Source organism: Tenrec ecaudatus, chromosome 4 (assembly GCF_050624435.1).
Source record: "Tenrec ecaudatus isolate mTenEca1 chromosome 4, mTenEca1.hap1, whole genome shotgun sequence".
Lineage (NCBI taxonomy): Eukaryota > Metazoa > Chordata > Mammalia > Afrosoricida > Tenrecidae > Tenrec > Tenrec ecaudatus.
Window position 1 is genome coordinate 118,438,340 of NC_134533.1, and position 20,654 is coordinate 118,458,993.

At 44.7% G+C, this 20,654-nt stretch overlaps 1 protein-coding gene and 1 pseudogene across 2 annotated transcripts in view; one reads left to right on the plus strand and one right to left on the minus strand.

The window, feature by feature from the left end:
• CBL (Cbl proto-oncogene) overlaps nt 1-20,654 on the plus strand; it is a 103,347-nt gene that overhangs the window by 53,100 nt on the left and 29,593 nt on the right. For both annotated transcript variants that reach the window (XM_075546707.1, XM_075546709.1), the window contains 7 exons: nt 6,061-6,207; nt 9,657-9,813; nt 10,770-10,891; nt 12,507-12,644; nt 16,929-17,016; nt 17,364-17,495; nt 17,696-17,899. In XM_075546707.1, coding sequence (XP_075402822.1) covers nt 6,061-6,207; nt 9,657-9,813; nt 10,770-10,891; nt 12,507-12,644; nt 16,929-17,016; nt 17,364-17,495; nt 17,696-17,899 — 988 coding nt within the window. The remainder of the gene's footprint in view (nt 1-6,060; nt 6,208-9,656; nt 9,814-10,769; nt 10,892-12,506; nt 12,645-16,928; nt 17,017-17,363; nt 17,496-17,695; nt 17,900-20,654) is intronic.
• Nucleotides 14,345-16,907, minus strand: LOC142444313 (large ribosomal subunit protein uL3 pseudogene; annotated as a pseudogene).

Sequence of the window (20,654 nt, forward strand, 5' to 3'; positions counted from 1 at the left end):
ATCACAATCTATACATACATCCATTATGTCAAGCACATTTGTACATTTGCCGTCATCAAATGTCTCAAAACATTTTCTACTTAAGCCCTTGGTATATCAGCTCTTCATTTTTCCCCTTCCTCCCTCATGAACCTTTGATAATTCATAATTATTATTATTTTGTCATGTCTTGCACTGTCCAATGGAGAGACAAAAATTTTGTTTATGACATTTACCCGCCTTCCCCCCACACACACCAAAAAGAGAGAGGGAGAGAGAGAAAATCAATTGTGTGTTCCTTTGGTAAAATGTTTGGACATAGGAGAATTGAAGTCACTGAGAGCTATTGCCTACTCTGTTAAAGCTCCCAATGCACATGTTGGCAGATTCTGCAGATTAAATCCTGCCCTTATACACCACTGAACAGAATTTCAGCTCAGATCAGTGCTCGGACCCTGGGGCTCTTAGAGGTCTTGCTTTCCTATTAAGAAGTGTGATGCTTACGGTGCATAACGCCTGTGGTTTTCAGAAGTCAAGCTGGCTCTGTTTGTTGCCATCGTTACATCCTTGAGTAGAAAAGTGTCTTCACTTGATTTTCCAGTAGCTATTTTAGTCTGCACTTTGAACTGCTCTTAGGTCCTTGGTGCCATTACCTCCTTGCGATCAATAACTTTCCCCATTTTGTGCTCACTCTTCCAATTAGAGCCGCTTCCTTGCCATTATTGTTTTGGTATACAGGAGGCAAGTAAAAGAGTGTGGCCCAGTGCTGCCGCGGGTCTCCTAAATAAGAACACCTCCACGTGAAGCCGTTGTCTCTCAGTGTGTCGTCCCTCTGGGTCTGCGCACTTCTGAAGAGAGGCCTTCCAGCTCCTCCCCTGCCCTGGAGAATTCTGTGTTCTTTCACTTCTACCAGGCTGAAACAGCGGTTTTGATGCCCACGGGGACTCAAACCGTGCTCTTTTTAAATGTCCGTCACCAGAACCTTGTGAATTGACTCGCCCAGCAGACCCCTCAGAACCCTTCTTCTCTGATTGCCCTGATGACACGGAGACAGTGTCTAATCCTGAGGGAGCTTGTCAGCAATCATCCGCTGATTGCAGAGCCTGAGTAGGAGTACTCTCTAAATTGCTGGTTTCGTCTTTGATTCAGTGTAATGCTGGATACCTGGTGGCTTCTCAGTGGAACATATTTGAAGGGCCAAAGATAACGGCACGGCCCTGACATCCCAAGACTCCCTCCCTCTCTTCACCCCAAACTGCTTAAATGTCAACACTCAGTGAGGCATTCCAAATCACTCTCTAAGGCAGGGATGCCCACGCCACGGCCCTCTCAGACCTAGCTTTCCTTTCTTTTGGTCTCTTTGTTTTGGTTGATTGTGTCTCTCTTTTTACAGTTTCATTTTTCTTCAAAGCATTGCCCTCCCAGCACCTGATCCTGTTCTGTGGGAATGTAAAATGCCTGCAACCAGGAGTGTGTGTATCCATCCACTTGAATGTTTTCTGATGGTATAATGAAGATGAGAGGTGTGCCAGATGCCTGGAGAAATATAAACACAAATCAGAAGTGTGTTCAGCTCTTGAGGACTGTAAATGGCACAACACTGTCAGGTTAAACGAGACATGCACACGGGTGATGATGTACCAGATAGATTCAGATGACCTAAGAGACGACAGGAAAAGACTGGAGTGGTTTGTTCCTTCTCACTGGTGTCTGAATAGTGGACATTTCAGCTGGGTCTTAGCACAGACTCGGAGAGGAGAACACGGAAGAGGGTGCTGTGTCTAAGGAAAGCTAAGTGCCTTGGTTCTCTATTTCTGCTATCACAGAAATACCATAAGTGGCGGACTTTAGCAGACATATGTACTCTGTCACATGTTAAGAAGCTACACGTCCCAGTGGACAGGGCTAGCTCCTAGGGAAGGCTCTCTGGATCTCTAGGACTGGCGTTTTAATCAGCTCTCTGTGTCCTGAGGTTAGGAGTCTCATCCCAGAACCCTCCTTCCTGCTCTCTTCTCTCTCCTTTTATCCCCATGCAACAACTGATCCATGAAGACCACAGTCCAAGGAAACTCCCTGTACATTGAATCCAGCTGGGACCAAAGCAGGCGTATTGCACCCCCCCCAATCCCTTACACATGATTGACAGATCACATCAATGGGGGTGATTGCTCAGCCAAGTGGACCAATGTTGGGGGACACAGTGCAGCCCAGGGCACTGAGGTCTTCAGTTGGGCTGGTGAAGTGCCAAGGAGTCAGTTGGGTTAGATCCAGATCAGAAGAGGAAAAGGAAGAAGCCAAGAAGACTATAAGGTTTGGGGCCCCTGGGAAGTCATGGAAATGTGATCAGTTCAGAAACAAGGACCAGGGAGAAAGAGCAGATTTGAGAAAGATTAGTTTAATTCTAAGCATGTTGCTTCGAGGTATTAGCACACAGGTAGGGACATGTGGAAGGCTTTTGTAAAGCCACCAAGACCCCAAATGTGGGAATCCTCCACAAGATAGTTTTTTATTTTAATCATTTTATTGGGGCTCGTACAACTTTTATCACAATCCAGCCATACATCCATTGTGTCAAGCATATTTGTGCATTTGTTGCCATCCTCATTCTCAAAACATTTGCTTTCTATGTGAGCCCTTGGTATCAGCTCCTCATTTTCCCCCTCCCTCCTTGTTCTCCCCTCCCTCATGAACCCTTGATAATTTATAAATTTATTATTATTTTGTCATATCTTAAACCATCTGACATCTCCCTTTACCTACTTTTCTGTTGTTTGTCCCCCAGGGAGGGGTCACATGTAGATCCTTGTAATCAGTTCCCCCATTCTACTCCACCTTCCCTCAACCCTCCCAGCATCGCCACTCTCAGAACTCGTCCTGAAGGGATCATCTGTCCTGGATTCCCTGTGCTTCCAGTTCCTATCTGTACCAGTGTACATCCTCTGGTCTAGCCAGATTTGTAAGGTAGAATTGGTATCACAATAGTGGGGTGGGAGGAAGCATATAGAAACTAGAGGAAAGTTGTATATTTCATCATTGCTATACTGCACTCTGACTGGCCCGTCTCCTTCCTGCAACCCTTCTGTAAGGGAATGTTCACTTGCCTACAGATGGGTCTTGGGTCCCCAATCTGCATTCCCCCTTCATTCACAATGATTTGATTTTTTGTTCTTTGATTCCTGATACCTGATCCCTTCAACACCTCATGATCACACAGGCTGGTGTGCTTCTTCCATGTGGGCTTTGTTGCTTCTGAGCTTGATAACTGCTTGTTTACCCTCAGGTCTTTAAGACCCCAGGAGCTATATCTTTTGATAGCCGGGCACCACCAGCTTTCTTCACCACATTTGCTTATGCACCTGCAAGAGAGAAGAGAATACATGGGGAAAGGAAAATAACAGAGTACATTCTTGTGAAATACTTTTCTTAAGGAAGTACGAAGGGATGCAAAATAAAGAACAAATGAAAGTATGCGAACCAAGAGATGACCACAGTGAGAAACCAAGGAAAGGTACTTTCAAGAAGGAGATTCACATCTATTATCTTGCATCATATTATGCTTTGATTGTACTACCCTGTCTAGCACAGTATTTTACCGATAGTATATTTTCAGTAATTTAGCAAGTCTCGAAGCCCTAATTGCTCCCATGGTTAAATGCCAGGCTGCGCCCCCAGCACCTCTGGGGAAGAAAGAGGTGGCAGTCTGCTTCTGAAGGAGGACAGCTTTGGAAATCCTGAGGTGCAGTGTTCTGCTCTCTCCTATAGGGTCACTGAGTCAGAATTGAGTTGAAGGCACTGGGCTTGGTTTGCCAAGAGAATCATGGAACCTCACTTGTCTGTCTTCAAGGACGGACATTTTAGCAGGTAGATGTCTGAGGTCCGGACCACTGATTGTGAAGTCAGCTGTTCTGCTGAAATCTTGAAAGTGAATTCATTGGGAAGAGCTTGTGCTTCACAGGGTTTCTACCAAGTTCTCTGTATTTTCTTCATCTTCGCGAGCTTCCCCTTTGGTAAAATGGTCCCAACCAGCAGTGATTGAAGGACCTGAAAGTGCAAGGAGGCTCTCAGGGAATGGACACACGCATGCATTTTTCTAATCTTAGACTTGAGCTGAGTAGACAAAAGATTATTTAGGACTTGATTAACCTTCTCGCTTGTGTGAGGCGCCTTCAGGAACAGAGAGAGGAATGGCGGGCTGTCAGAAACCAGCCCGTCGAAGCTGACTGCAGAGGTTCAAGCGCATGCCGCCAAGGGAGGGCTTGGAAAGACACGTGGTTGATTTGGTGCTGTGCTTGGTATCCAGGAAAGATGGAGAACTGAGGGAGGGTGACTCTTCAGGATGCTGCAGAAAAAGAAACATCTCTGAGGACGCCTTTTGGGCAATCATTTGTTCATGAGTGGATATAAAATCTTATAGTCAATGTGTTTGACAGGAATAGACTTTTGAGTAAAGAACAAATACAAATGATTGAGCAAGGGGATTCAGTAGTGGTTTGTTGTATAGATACAGTATTTATATATCATGTTCTGCGTGATAATGGCAATAAAGATAGCAAAGTTAATCTTACTCAAGTGCACAACTTAGAAGTTCCAAGATGGAGGTATCAAATTGATACTGCATAACATCTTTGTAATTACATCTGTTAAACAGATTATAGAAACAAAGTTGACTAATTGTTAAAAGAATAGTAGCATAATCACTTATATGTAGAATTTTTAAAAATCATTTTATTGAGACTTGTACAAGTCTTATCACAATCCATACATCCATCCATTTTGTGTCAAGCACATTTGTACATTTGTTGCCATCATCATTCTCAAAACATTTGCTTTCTACTTGAGCCCTTGGTATCAGCTCCTCGTTTTTTCCCCTCCCCACCCCCCTTTCCTCACAAACCCTTGATAATTTATAAATTAATAGTATTTTGTCATGTCCGATGGCTCCCTTCACCCACTTTTCTGTTGTCCGTTCCCCAGGGAGGGGGTTATAAGTAGATCATTGTGATTGGTTCCTCCTTTATCCCCCACCTTCCCCTTCCCCTCCTGGTATCACTACACTCATTAGTGGTCCCGAGGTGTTTCTCTGCCCTGGACTCCTTGTGTTTCCAGCTCTTATCTGTACCAATGTACATGCTCTGGTCTAGCTGGATTTGTAATGCAAATTGGGATCATGATTTTGCATTAAAGAAGTAGAGGAAAGTTGTATGTTTCATTGGTGCTACACTGCACCCTGACTGGCTCATCTCCTCCCCACGACCCTTCTGTAAGGGGATGTCCAGTTGCCTGCAGATGGGCTTTGGGTCTGCGCTCCGTACTCCCCCTCCTTCATAATGATAGGATTTTTTTGTTCTAGAAATTTTATTACAGTGTTTGAATGTAAACATTTTCTTTGGTAAAACAGAAGAAGGGTCATTCATTTTTCTGTTAAAACTTTCCTCCTAGAGGTCCTGGTATAGGGAAAATGTTATTAAGTCTGGACATTAGAGAATTCTTTGTAGTAAGACTCTGAATGTGTTGTATATGATGGGTGTTATCCGGAATAGCATATGCAATGCAAGAAATAATACATTTGCTTTTCTAGAATTTCCTTTCTTTTGTGGGAGGGGCACTTACTTTATAGCCATGCACAAGGTCTTATATTTTATTTGTTGACCTCTATAAAAGTAAATTTGTTTCTGCTGGCTTATGCCCAGTTAATGGGCCTGGTTCAGTTAAGATCAAAAACTAGAAAACACAAGCACTCGCTGTTAACATTTTTTACCTTATTTACCACCAGCGTCTGTTGGAACGTAAGGCAGGTGCATGGATTCAGTGAGTGCAGTTACCTTTATTCAGCTTGCAGCTTCCATATGACGGCAGAGCAAAGTGCTTAGAACCTAGACGGCCCTGCCGAGAGTGGCTTTCCTCCCACCTTCCCTGTGCTCCATGTCACAGAGCAGAGCTGGTCAGGAGGCGTAGGCGAAGACTTTCTTAGCAAGTCTATTTTAATGTTCTGTTAGTTGAGTACCTTGTGCGGTGAGTCGGGTGCATTTAAAATAAAAGCAATCCTGTTTATTTAATCACTGCACTTGTCACCATTTGTAGGCGAAACCTAACCAAACTGTCGCTGATCTTCAGCCACATGCTGGCAGAACTGAAAGGAATCTTTCCAAGTGGACTTTTTCAGGGAGACACATTTCGGATTACTAAAGCAGATGCTGCTGAGTTTTGGAGGAAAGCTTTTGGAGAAAAGTAAGTCTCTGCAATAAATTGGAACTATGAAAGCTAACGCATGCGTTATGGGCTGTTGTGTTTGTTTCTATTTTACTAATACTTAAAATGTGGGGAACCATAGAGGAAAATGATGGACATGTGTATACCCACACCTCCCCAGCTTTGGGAAATAGTAACTTTTTTTCCCCTAATTTTTTCACTTTCATTAAAGAAATAAAGCTTTGCATATTCCATTGAAACCCATGCTCCTGGATTAAATTTCCTCTCCATTTGTTTTGTTTGTAGATGTTTACATTTGAAATTCTTTGTATTCACAAACAGTGCTGGGGTATCAGTGTGATAGCTGCCTTCCTGTGCCCTGGCAGAAGCATTTCTCCTTACTTACCTCCCCAGGAGTGGAATTTCCCAAGTCGCGATACCAGTTTCTTTTCTTTTTAAATAGTTGTACTGGCTTTTAATGCATATGTCATATACTTTAATCCATCATTGTGCAGTCATCAGCACAATAATCAGAACATTTTCTTCCTTCTCGTGCTCGTTGTGAGCCCCCCAGTGTACAGTTGTGTTCCAATAGCTCCACAGCTTGGCCAACATTAGGAATAGGAATCGCTACCATACTTTGCTTTATAGTTTACATTCTCTGATGATAGGGGAAGGTGAGTACTTTTTACATTTATGATCAATGCCAAATCTTATTCTGGCTTGCATTTTGCTGTTCTTTGTCCATTTTCTCAATGAGCTGTTTTTCTTTTTCCTATTGGAAGAATGTGTTCTAGATCAGTAGTTCTCCACCTTCCTAATGCCGCAACCCTTTAATACAGTTCCTCATGCTGTGGTGACCCCCCCCCCAACCATAAAGTTATTTTCATTGCTACTTCGTAACTGTAATTTTACTACTGTTATGAATCAGGCGACCTCTGTGAAAGGGTCGTTAGACACCCCCCCCACACACAAAGGGGTGTGACCCACAGGTTGAGAACCACTGTTGTAGATACTAGTTCTCTATTACCATACATAACAAATATCTTCTCCTGGCTTAGGCCTTTTCTTTCCACTTTGTTATGCTGTACCCATCTTTAAAACAAACTTAATAGTGAAGTTTACGTTTTAAATATTAATGAAAATATCCTTACAAATTTTGGGTGAAAGACCTGAAAAGATGCTTAGATGTCCCTCTCAAACTCATCAAACCAAACTGACTGCCATTGAATTGATTTCTGGCTCATAGCAACCCTACCGGCCAGGGTAGAACTGCCTCAATGGAGCGCCAGGACTGATTCACTAGGGAAGCAGGAGCGTGACTGTGACATTCTCACTGTCTGCTTCCCATTTATCAGTCCAACTCTTACCTCACTGCGCCACCCCCAGGGCTCCCTCAGTCTCTCTCTACAGGCCATCCTTATTTAAAAGAAAAACAATTAAATAATTGTCTAGTTATAAAATAATGCATAATTGGCCATTTTAAAAGCCTACTTGAAGAAAGCGGAGATGTGTTTAAGTTCAGCTTAGTAACTAATATTAGAAATGACTTAAGGACGTTGGTCTGTTTTCAAGCAGACCATTTTTAAAATCTCAAATTTAAATTCCATAGTATTCCTTACTAGCCCTATGTGGTGTTTAATTACTCTTATGTTAAACTTCTCCTGTACTGTTTTTTACTTTTACAAACTCACTGCCATTGGGTAGATAACTACTCTTAGTGATCCTCTAGGACAGTGGTTCTCAACCTGTGGGTCACGACCCCTTGGGGGGGTTGAACAACCCTTTCACAAAGGTCGTCCGATTCATGACAGCAGCAAATGACAGTGATGAGGTAGCAGTGAAAATAACGTTATGGTTGGGGGTCCCTACCGCATGAGGAGCTGCATGAAAGGGGCGCTGTGTGAGGAAGGCTCAGGGACAAAGTGGAACTGCTCCTCAGAACTTCAGACTGTAAATCTTTATGGGAGCCCCATCTGTTTCTCTTGGAGCAGTTGGTGGGTTATCCTCAGGGTCTTGGACTGGGTTCTCTAAACCACTGCCATTAGTCATTTCTGACTCATACCGAGTGGAACTGCCCCTTGGCTTTTTGAGGCTGTGAATATTTGTGGGCATAGACAGCTCCTTCTTTCTCCAGTGAGAGGTTCTAACCACGGGCTTGAAGGTAGCAGCCCAAAGTGGAACCCAAAGAAGCAAAACAGTGAGGCTTATTTACACAGAGCCTACCGCTCACACCTCCCACATGCCTCCTTTCATTCACCCTCCAGGTGTCTCTGCCTTCTTCTTCACAACGTGTTGTAAGAGCTTAAGAATATAACAGCATTAGTGAGCATGTAGGCATTGGGCTACCCAGTGGCAGTAGGTTTTGTTGTGATTTTTTTTTTTTTTTGCAGGGGGTTGGTGGTGGTGGTGTTTAGTCTTTGATCATCTGGGCTCCTAATAAAATACAGAACACTTTACTCTTTTCTTTTTAATAGTTTTATTGGCACTTTATCCATGACATACAATTCAGTAATTCAGTCACATCAAGAAGAGCTGCACAATCACTACCACAATCAATTCTAGAACATTTTCTTCTTCTGTATACTCATTGTTCATCATGTATTTTTTAAATTGTGGCAAAAATACACACAACAAAACATTCTCTAATGCAACAACTTCTACATGTGTAATTCAGTGCCGTTGTTTATATTCTTCGTGTTGTACAGCCAGTGGTGATATCCTTTTCCAAAATATTCCACCACCATAACATAAACTCAGTGCCCCGTAAGCAAAAACTCTTCCTCCTTCACCACTGGTAACCACTGGTCAAGTTTGGCTTCTTTTTTAAGTAGTTTTCTTGGTGTCTTATTCACTTGTTATCCATTTCCCTAGTTACCATAGATACTAGTGTATAAGCCGAGTTTTCCAGCACATTTTTAATGCAGTTTTTGTGGTAAAATTAGGTTCCTTGACTGATATTCGGATCAACTTACACTCAAGTATATACGATAAATCGCCTTTAAAAAGACTTGTATAAATATCATCACAATCCTAATGCTCTCTCCTGCATTCCTTGTTTGCTCCCCAAATCCCTTCACCCTCCCCACCTTCTGTTTTTTATTTCATAGGTTCCTTTAAACATAGGACAGAAACGTCTGTCTGGCCATAGCACAGCTGTTAGAAAAAGGACTGACTACCTCATCTTTCTTTATTGGCCTTTGTAGTAGAACAGACAGCTGAAGAGAGTTGAGATGAGATTGGAGACATACTGTGTAAGGATAGTGGGGAAATCTCCTTTTTTTTTTAGTCATAAAAAAGTTAGGAAGTAGAGCTTTTAACTCCCTTCTTTCTCTTCCTACTGCAAAATATCGCTTCACTTCTGTAAGAGAATTGAATTGATAATGAAACCTTAATGTGACTCTTCTCCCCCCGCCCTTTGTTTATAGCACTGCCTGGAATCCTCTCTCTCCTCTCACTCTGTACCTTCTCTCCCATCCCCACCTCAGGACCATAGTCCCTTGGAAGAGCTTTCGCCAGGCTCTGCATGAAGTGCACCCCATCAGCTCTGGGCTGGAGGCCATGGCTCTGAAATCCACTATTGATCTAACCTGCAATGATTATATTTCAGTGTTTGAATTTGACATCTTTACGCGACTCTTTCAGGTAGGAGACTATAAAGAGTTGACTAAACAATTTTCAACTACTTTTCTGAAGAGCCTTTTTCTTTCTTTTAATTGGAGAAAGTTTTACATATTATAAGAGTATGTTTTACTCCTTTTAGGGACCACAAGTAGAAATTACAACTACCCTGTGCATTTTGTTTTTTTATGTATTGTGTGTGTGTACCAATCCTTTTTAAAAACAGCCCTGCAATCTGCTTGTTTCCCCTTGCGTTCTAATCTTACTCTTCTTCTTTCACGATCATTTTACTAGTGGGAGAACTTCTAGAAAAAAAGGCGTAGTAGAGCATATTTAATTCTTCTCTATTATCATTAGGCACTTATGTTATTTTCTCCAGCTGTAATGCAATTCTTTTTTCTTGTATTTTTATTGTAAAACATATAAAATACCACCTTTGCCAATCACCATTTTTTAGGTCACAGTGTTGTGCATCAGTGATGTTACTCATGTAGCATTGCCAACACTGAAGAACTTCTCCCCCTGCACCCCACTGAAATTCTTAATAGGGAAACATAGGACTGCTACACAGAGGGGAAAGACACCACTTTCCCCCCTAAATTGAACGCTTTCTTCCCTGTGCACCTGTTGTCAACTTGAATAAGAATGTCTTTGGAAGTCCCTGGTTGCACATGTGTGCCTCGTCCTGTTGGTCTGTTCATTTTTGTCATTCAACCTCTGTTGTGGGTTAGCGTGCTTTCACATGTCTTTATTTTCACCCTGTGTGTGTGTGTGTTTCTTTTTAGTTTTTCAAGGTTTTTGTATCTCCAAACATGTTTAGCTTCCCAAGAAATGACACTGTAGCTGAGACTTTGTGGCACCAACGCGGCAGTCTCTCCCTGAGAGTTGACAGGGTTTGCTTTTGCTTTGTTCTTCATTACTTGAAGCGTGGCAGTGCGTGTTGAGCCGGCTCGTCTGTGATCCATCTCTTGTTTCCTTAGCCCTGGTCCTCTCTGCTCCGGAACTGGAACAGCCTGGCCGTGACTCACCCCGGGTACATGGCTTTCCTGACGTATGATGAAGTGAAAGCCCGGCTCCAGAAGTTCATTCACAAACCTGGGAGGTAGGTCAGTGCCACGAAGCAGAGAGGTTTCACTCTCCTGAATCTGATTCTTGGTGTGACTTCTGCTAAAACAAGATCTTGTGTTAGCTCTCCATACCAAAATTCCTTAATAGACATGGTGTCTGTTTTTCAGAGGAATGAACTAATCAGATCCTGTGATTTCATAAATGCTTTTAAGTCATTTAAGAATTGGGCTTAGGGATCATTTGGTTTGGGTCTGGAGTCATTGAAGAAGCTGTATTTTTCTGTTAGTAGTATTGCTGGCATATAATTTACATATCATACAGTTTAATAGCTCCATCATATTAGAGGAGTGCAGTCATCACCACCATCAACATGTTCTCCTTTCTTGTGCTCACTGTCAGTGTTCTTGTTATCAGCACCCAATGTCTCCCCGACCTCCCTCCCCTGCCATGCCCCAAGGTAAGTATTAGCCCAGTTATTAGGTACTCCATGCCCCAATACAATTATTAATTCCTGTCCTAGATTTCATATATACAGAAAATTATACAGAACAAACAAACAATACTCAACAACAATGACAAAATTAACCGGGGGCAACCTCAATCAGAAAGCAGAAACTATTATGACCCAAAACAACTTAAAATGGGTCAAAAGGGCGACCAAATGCTAACGGTGTCACGTTTTCACATAGCAACATGTGCTGTACTCGGCGTGACACTGCTCTGCCTGTCCACCCTGGCCTGTGGTCAGAGGGGACTCGCTGGAGGCTAGCACGTGGGGACCCTGCAAGTGGAACCCACAGTCTCCTGACAAATGGGTCTTTAGCATTTAAGCGCTGGGACCATTCCCTCCTCTGGTTTTGGATTTTATTGTTCACAGTCCTTGGGTCTCAAAGGCTGCTGTGCTTCTTCCCTGTGAACTTAGTAGACACCTCCCTTAGACGGCTGCTTGTTTGAAGGCAAGTGCTCAAGACCTCAGATGCTGACGTCCTCATCACACGGTCCTATAGCACCCACATCATCAGTGACGTCTTCATGAGGCCATGTCATAGGAACTAACTGTTCTTAGATTAGGGCTACCATTAAGTGTGAGTCCCAAATCCATGTCTGTGATTTATATATAGTTCTGGTTCACTTTCATTTTATAATAGAAAACATTATAAATCATCCCCATAGAACATAAGGTAATTCTGTCGAAGTGTCACTAATTTACCCAGTGGTGTAGGATTTAAAACACTGCTGAGAAAAGGAAATTAAAGTGCATGAGCCAGTGAATTGTTGATTTGTGCAGATTAAAAGCTTAAGTGATTTACATGAAATTTACATGATTACATTAAATGAAGGTTGGAGATAGGGCAAAACTTTTAATAAGCCTCATTCACAAAGGCTTGCCTTCCAGACCAACACAAGTCATACCAATAGTAAATCTATGGTATTCTGCGGCCACCATTCACTGGGTGCCCTCCAAGAAAGAGCTTCATGCCAAAGTCCAGCGACCTCCAATCCCATAGCTTTCAGGTGGTGATCACCTGTGCGTCGCACAGGAGGAGGTGAGGAAAGCTGTTCTTGATGTGCCTTGTGATTTTGACCAGCTCTTGCTTCCTGCTCTGGTACCAGCATGTCTGAGAGCTTTTGTCTATCTCTGTTTTCAGTTACATTTTCCGGCTGAGCTGTACTCGTCTGGGCCAGTGGGCTATTGGTTATGTCACCGCCGATGGGAATATCCTCCAGACGATCCCTCACAATAAACCTCTCTTCCAAGCACTGATTGATGGCTTCAGGGAAGGCTTGTGAGTAACCACTGCTTACCGTCTGCGTGGAGAAGAAATACCAGGCTGCATAAGTTCATCTTTAATGCGCTCATTCCTAGTGACCTCTACAAGTGAAGATTCAGGAAATATATGATTGTAAATTATGCTTATCTAGCAAAGTATCCTGGTCATTGAAATTACATTGATTGACCTTGGTTTTTATATGGTTTTGTTTTAGTAGGGACTCCTTGAGTAAGACGGTTTTTCTCTATTGCTGCTTCTGCTGTTACCACAAATAAACTCCTTCCTTTTTCCTTTTGCCCACCATCAGCTTACTTCCATTCATTCATTCATTCATTCATTTAAAAGGCGGAGGCAGGACAGCAGGTTTATTGAGTAGTAAAGTCAGGATGCACTGGGGACAAGCCCCTAGGGCAGTGGTTCTCACCCTTCCTAAGGCCACGACCCTTTTATACAGTTCCTCATGTGGTGGTTACCCCTAACCATAACATTTTTGTTGCTACTTCAGCACTGTAATTTTGCTACTGTTATGAATCAGGCACCCCCTGTGAAAGGGCCGTTCGACCCCAAAGGGGTTGCGACCCACAGGCTGAGAACCGCTGCCCTAGAGGGTCTGCACTGCTGTAAGGGCAAAAGTAGTGAGACCAGCTTTTTAAAATGATTTTTAAATCTGCCGGCAAAATTTTCCAATTTGGGCGGTAATCGTTTTATTAGGGACTTATCACCATCCATCCATACGTCATTTGTGTCAAGCACATTTGTACATTCATTGCCCTCATCATTCTCAAAACATTTGCTCTCCACCTAAGCCCCTGGCATCGGCTCCTCATTTTCCCCCCTCCCCACTCCCCCCAAATTTCCCAATTACTGGCTGTACATTTCCTCAGTTAGTAAACGCTCCACCCTCAGGGCGATTCGCTGCTCCTCCCCGGAGCAGGACCTCAGTGGTCTTCAGTTGCTTCTGACGTCACTTTATTGTGGCTTCAGACTTTTGTAACCAGTGATTTTTTTCTGAATAAATTCTCATTTATTCCAGAATTACTATTCCTTTGTCAATTCAAATTGATTAGCAGTAGATAAGCACTAAAAACACTAGCAGTTGACCAGATATCACGAAAATAGCTAATCTATTAAAGGGATAAGGAAAATCCATCTTCTCGTAAGCATGAGCTTCTGTACTACCTTGGGGCTGAGAGAGTTGTTACTCAAATGCCATAGATGGCTCAAGAAGCCACAACTTGGCTGATGGGAGAATTAATTTGCTTCTCCCTACATGTCTTTTGAGGTGGTGCCTCTTAATTTTATAAACAAGAATAGTTTCTGGTCAAAAGCAAATGCAGTTTAAATTCACATTGTTATCTTGTAGTTTACCCATAGATCGAAATAAGGGTTGGAAACAATGGCCCACAGGCCAGACCATTCATTGCAAAGCCTACAGCGGAGGCAGTTTTACTCTTTTAAAGTGCCATTTGAAGAAATAAAGAGGCTTGGTGACATAACAGGTTAGACACCACTAAACAAAAAGTTTCCCATTTGAGCCTACCCAGTGACTCCGGAGAAAGGCCTGGCTCTCTGTCCTGTTAGGATCACAGTCCCAAAAGCCCTATGGGGTTAGTTCTTTGTTACAGTGTATCTGAGTCTGGATCAGCTTGGTGGCATCTGATGACAGTTTAAAAACAAGTAGCGCAAGCAGAATGTGGAGCAGACCATATTTGGCCTCAAAGCCCAAAATATTTACTCTGTGGCTTGTTACTGAAAAGAGAACCCTGTGGCCAGGTGGCCCGGAGAAGGAATATCTGCATTTGGAGCCTAGATGAGGGGGTATCCCCCCAAAAAACCCAGAATTGCTCTGGGTGGAGCTTTTGTATTTTTTCACACTAGGCGAGCATCAAGCAACTCACTCTGAGCTAGATCACTCAGTGGTATTGTTTGGGAAGATTCTCTGGTCACAGTGAATTTTTTCATATAAGCAGTTTTGCTTGAACCTCGTTTTTTTTTTTGTGATGGCCGATTAAGAGAACAGCATGCAACTGTGAAATTTTGTTAGTGCTCGGGAAAAGTGGTGCGGAAACTGTTGTGATATTGAACATCACTTACAAGGACAGCGCTGTGGGGAAAAAGTCAAGTGTACGAGTGGTTTTCTCGTTTCAAGAAGAGTGAATGTCAATTGATGACAAACCTCTTTATAGACATTTGTCAGCTTCCCAAATGGACGAAAATGTCAACTCGACTTGTAGTACATTTGGAGTTTGTTCTCAGGTCAGACTGTTTATCAAGCTTTCTCTTTAGAGGTTCTGAAAAGATTTTGCAACAGTGTGCCACAGAAAAGGCCTGATTTGCGGTCGATGGGCAGTCGACTGGTTTTGCCACCACAACAATACACCACCTCACCTGGCCTCCTTGGTGTGCCGGTTTTGGGCAAAAAACAGCATGCCTCTCTTGCCCCGTGCATCTCACTCACCTGACGTCGCTCCAAGCGACTTCTTTTTGTTTCCTCGAATGAAGAGGGACGTGAAAGGATAGCGATTTGACAGCGTACAGGAGGTGAAGAAAACAACGGGGAAGGTTCTGGCAGTCATCCAAACAGATGAGTTTGAAAACTGTTTCCAAGAATGGAATCACAGATTTGACAAATGTATTAAGTGCAATGAAGAATACTTTGAAAGTGATAGGGTTGTTTTGTCAAAACACTTAAATATGTAACTTTGGGAGGAAAATATTCTGGGTTTTTTTGTAGGGGGGTACCCCTCATAATTTAGGCTTTGGTTTTTTTAATTTTTTTCCCACTGGAAAAGAAGTCTTTATTCTGATCCCACCAGCTATACCATTTGTTATGCGCCTTCTTCCTCCGCAATCTGGTCTTTTTGAGTGGTGCCATGGCCAGGTGTCGATGAACTTGAGGTCGATCTTCTCCAGGGCACAGTGCTTGGTCTGCACCAGCAGGGACTTGCACAGAGTGAGCACTTGCTTCTTGGTGCCCACCACGCAGCCCTTCAGCATGACAAACTCATTGGTCACTTCACCAAGTGGACAAAGCCGCCCAGGGAGTTGATGCTCTTGTCAGAGAGATGGTAGTCGGTGGAGGCGTTGTTCTTGATAAGCTTGCCCTCCTTGACGAGGTAGCCCGGCCGATCTTATAGATCTTGTTGATTTCCGTGCGTGGTGGTAGCCTTTTTGCCCAGTGTGGGCCACCGAGAAGGCCATGCGGGCGGGATGCCAGGCCCCAATACAAGCCACCTTGCGCAGCCCTCGGTGGGTCTTTCGGGGCAGCTTCTTGATGTACCAACGACTGGTGACCCCTTTGTAGCCTTTGCCCTTGGTCACCCCGATGATGTCAATCATTTTGTCCTGCCTGAACACCTGGGTCACCAGCACCTGCTGCTCCAGCTTCTCTGGGCCCAGTCCAGCTTCTCAGCCACGGAGCCCCCGTTCACCTGGATCTCCATCAGGTGCGCCTTCTCCTGGCGCAGGGGGAGCAGGCGCATCTGGGCGTGGGCAATGGCGCGGATGACCGGGCAGGACTTCTTCATGCTGCTGACGTCCTCCTCCAGCTGCGTCTTGCCCTCGTCACCTGCCCATCTGCAGTACTTGGTGAAAGCCTTCTTCTGCAACTCGTGCCAGTTCTTGTAGAACCACTGCTTGCACTCATCACTGATGTGCTCGGCAAAGACCATCTTGAAGGTCACATAGCCCACGATGCCCACCACCACCATGGGAGGGGGCACCACCATGGTCACGGCCTCCACTTTCTTGTTCACCTTGGAGCCTGGCCTGTTGACCTCGCGCACAATGTGGGTCCTGCCCGCCCTGTAGCCCAGGAAGGCCGTAAGGTGGACCGGCTTGGAGGCGTCATCCTTGGGGAAGCTCTTTACCTTCCTGCAGTGCCGGCTGCTGCGCTTCTGAGGCAGGAAGGCCAGAGACCCATGCCGGGCGCTGAGAACTTCGGTGCGACGTTACGTTACCGATCCCCGCTGGTAGTGAGCTAATTTTTAAAATTTTTATTCATCATTTTATTGGGAGCTCTCACAGATGTGATAGCATTCTATAATTCATACAGTTCAAGCATAATTGTACAATTGCTACTACAATCAGTTTCAAAACATTTTCTTTCTTCTTAAACTCTTTGATATCAGCTCCCTTTATCCCCTCTCTCCCCAATCCTGTTTTTAATTATTAGTAAGCTTGATATAAAGTTGTCCTTTTAGAATAAGGGAATTCCTAGATGTCATTTATCTGTGTTAAAGCACTGGCAAATTTGTTTTTAAAAATTACAAACTCCATTATTGGTTTCACTTTGTCCAGCTATTTGTTTCCTGATGGAAGAAATCAGAATCCAGACCTGACGGGCCTCTGTGAACCAACTCCCCAAGACCACATCAAAGTGACCCAGGTGCGTTTCACTTTACAGTGTAGCCGCGCAAGGAATCCGGCTTTCTGTAGAACTCACAGACAGTGTCACTGTATTGCTGGGGACCTGTTAGCATGCAGTCACTTACTGGGTACACAACTGTGTGATTTCTCCGTAAATCATGCAGCTTAAAATAGGATCATGACAACAGAGCTTCCAGGGTCATGCAAAGACATCACCACTGTTTGAGCATTTTAAGTAAACACATCTGTTGACACTCCATCTTGAGTTTTCTTGATTTTAGCGTTTGTGATTGCATTCACTCGTTCAACTACTGTTGGGATGGGGTGAGTAGTTCCTTAATTTTCTCCCCTCTCTTTCCATCAAAGGAACAATATGAACTCTACTGTGAGATGGGCTCCACGTTCCAGCTGTGCAAGATATGTGCTGAAAATGACAAGGATGTAAAGATCGAGCCCTGTGGCCACCTCATGTGCACCTCCTGTCTTACGTCCTGGCAGGTATGGGCCCACGCCAGGCCTGTCCTCGGCTTTGCCATGGCTCTGAGGCAGTGGGTCTTTTTGTCCTTTGCAGAGAAAAAGCGGGGCTGGTTGGTAGACAGATCTGTAATGATTTCATCTCTAAGAAATGCACTTCCTAGTGAGTGAAAGTGTGCAGTGCTTTGCAGTGGGTGTGTTACAACGCTGTGCTTCGTCTGCAGGAATCAGAAGGCCAGGGCTGCCCTTTCTGCCGCTGTGAAATCAAAGGTACGGAGCCCATTGTGGTCGACCCGTTTGACCCGAGAGGAAATGGCAGCCTCTTGCGGCAGGGAGCGGAGGGCGCTCCTTCTCCAAACTACGACGACGACGACGACGAGCGAGCGGACGACTCTCTCTTTATGATGAAGGAACTGGCTGGTGCGAAGGTAAGACTGCGATTGAGGGAACTGACGGGACATCCTGAGAGGTGAGCTGTGTACTGAAGCAGTGGCGTACTTGATGACATTCCAGCTGTCGGGCGTGAGTGCTGGCTACCGATACTGAGCATTGCTGTGTGAGCGCTCTGCCTACTTGTACTCGCCACCTTAGAGCCGGCACGCTTCTTAACCTCATCTCATGCGTGGGCAGACAAGTCCACAGAGACGTTGGGGGATTGCCCAAGACGCAGTCTGGTTGCAGACCCCATGTTCTTCCTGCCTGCCCTGTAGACCCAGGCTTTACTCCGCAGGCCTGCTGCAGAAGAGCAGAGCAAATCAAAGAACCGGGCCCTCTTTCGCTACTGTGATTGGAATGGGTGATTCTTGGTCTTTTCCTCAACGGAGTCTCGGCTTTAGAAAGTTAGGGCAGGGGGAGAAGTGGCATTCTTAATAATCACATAAATGCACCTAAAGTGGTAAGAGGGAGCTAGGAGCTACCCCATGGAAGCCCAGCAAACCAGAAGGCCTGAGTAAAGGTAAGAAAGGTCAGGCTGTGGTCCCACTCTGACGTCGGAGAGGCAATGGTTTTCAGAAGTGCAGGACAAACGAAAGGCTCCAATATGCTATAGATTCAATAGTTTGGGATGTTTTATTAATTTGCGGGGCGCATGTCCTACTTGCAGAAGCAGCATTCTTTCATGCCAGCAGCAGATTGCCTGTCACATAGTAGGAGTTCAGTAAAATATCTCCGTGATGCTAGCCAGTGTGTCTCTTCCTTTCTGATTGCTGTGTCATGACTTATCACAGACATTCATTATCGATCTGATCTGCTGCCGGAGTGACTGATCGGCTACACAAATGAGGCCTCCACAGTCTTTGGTGGCGTCTCATATGGACTGGGTTCATTTAAATTCATTCTCATTTGCCCAGCACGCCTCTCCACTTCGTTTTTAATGGTCTCACTAAGCTAACCCACCCAGGGTGACCCTTCTAACCTTTCAAAGGAGCCCTGCTAGTGTACTGTAAGTTCACCAGTTTGGAGCCGCCAGTCATTCTGGACTGTCTGTTCCGTAAAGATTGACAGTCTCTGAAACCCACAGGGCAGTTCTGCTCCATCCTGTATGGTGACTGTGAGCTGCCATCCATTTGACAGTAGTGGGTTTTGTTCTTTTGGGTTAGACTGTCACTCATCATGTGACTGGGGAGGACTGTGCCAATGCGGAGCTTTTGACTCATCCAGGAGACTGGATGACTTACTAGTAATGTAGTCACTGGATGACTTACTAGTAATGTAGGAGTGTGTACGCTTGTATCTTCGTGCAGCTAAGTCATGGAGCCCTGACCTGGGGATATGTCAGTTTTCTATCCCTAGTAGGCTTAAAATGAGCCCCCCTAGAGGCAAAAAGAGGAATTCCATTACCATCACAGAAGAAGAGCCAGGAGTGGAGAATGCCCTCTAGACCCGAGCCAGGCCCCTTTGCCGAGCCTCCTTTACCAGGTGACAAGAGAGTAGCGATGCCAGAGATCACGAGAAGCAGTAGCTAAGAAATGCAGCAGCGGAGCAGAGGCAGTAGAGTAGAACTCAAGAGACTGGTTGGAGGCTGAGCATTGGGCTTCCCAGCCTACAGAGAAAGTGGAGTGTGTTGTGTGTGTTAGTCCAGGGTGACTAGAGATACAAATCCAGAGAGGTACTCATGTATAAGAAAGAGCTTTATATAAAAGAGCAATTGTATATTAAGAAAACATCCCAGCTTAGTCCACATCAAGTCTGTAAGTCTGATACTAGCCCATATGTCTGATACCAGTGCAAATTCCTCTTCAGACTCATGTAACACATGCAATAACACTGAATGCAGGAAGATCACAGGCCAGTGGGTGGAAAGTCTTGTAGATCCAGTGGCATCTCAGCGCTGTTGTGGGTCTCCATGTGATGTGGCCCAACTCCAGGACTCTGTCTCCATCAGCATAGCTCCATTGGCTTGTCAACAGGACTGTCTCGCAAGGAGAGTGTATATCCAGCCTCCAGTAAGCTATTTATCTCTGTTGGGCCTCCAAATGAAGTCATCAAGCTGCAACCTGATTGACAGACTAGACTCAAGTTGACAATAGACTATGTAACTGCCACAGTGTCAGTGCAAGAAGCTTGCCGGCAGAGTGAGATACCTCCGTGTCCCATAGAGCTAGAAGCTGGAAGCTTACTGGAGGGCTAACAGTGTGCTTCAGGGCGCTTAATCAGCAGAGCTAAGAGAGCTTTGTACCGCTTGCCCAAGTTAGGCTGAGGCCGGACTGGGGCGGGGAGGCATGCGTAGCAGAGAAAGCCCTACCGCGCACACAGCTGAGGAAAGGCTGTGCTGATGGAGGAATTCTATCTTGAGCCTGAATTGCAGCCTGTTGCTTCTCTTATAGACGCCACAAGTGCACTGTCTGTAAATTAGAATAGTCGAACCCAATAGAGAGGTAGAGTTTGCCACGTGGGAGGAATAGTTGGTGTTGGACTGGGTGAACGAGTTGGCAAGAGAAGGTACGTCTGATGTCCACGTCAGAAGATTCAGCCTTGGGCAGCTGATGCAGATAATGGCACGCACACATCCCACCCCCAGTGAAAGAAGAAGTCAGAGACCCTGCTGCCTTCTACCATCCTGACTCCCACTTTGGATCCCTCCCTGCTCGGTGTAGTCATTTCTGTTCTTCAGCCTGGTCTGTCTGCATCTGGGCACTGTTTCCTTCTTGAACCCTGCTTCCCTCCTCCTCAACTCACACATAT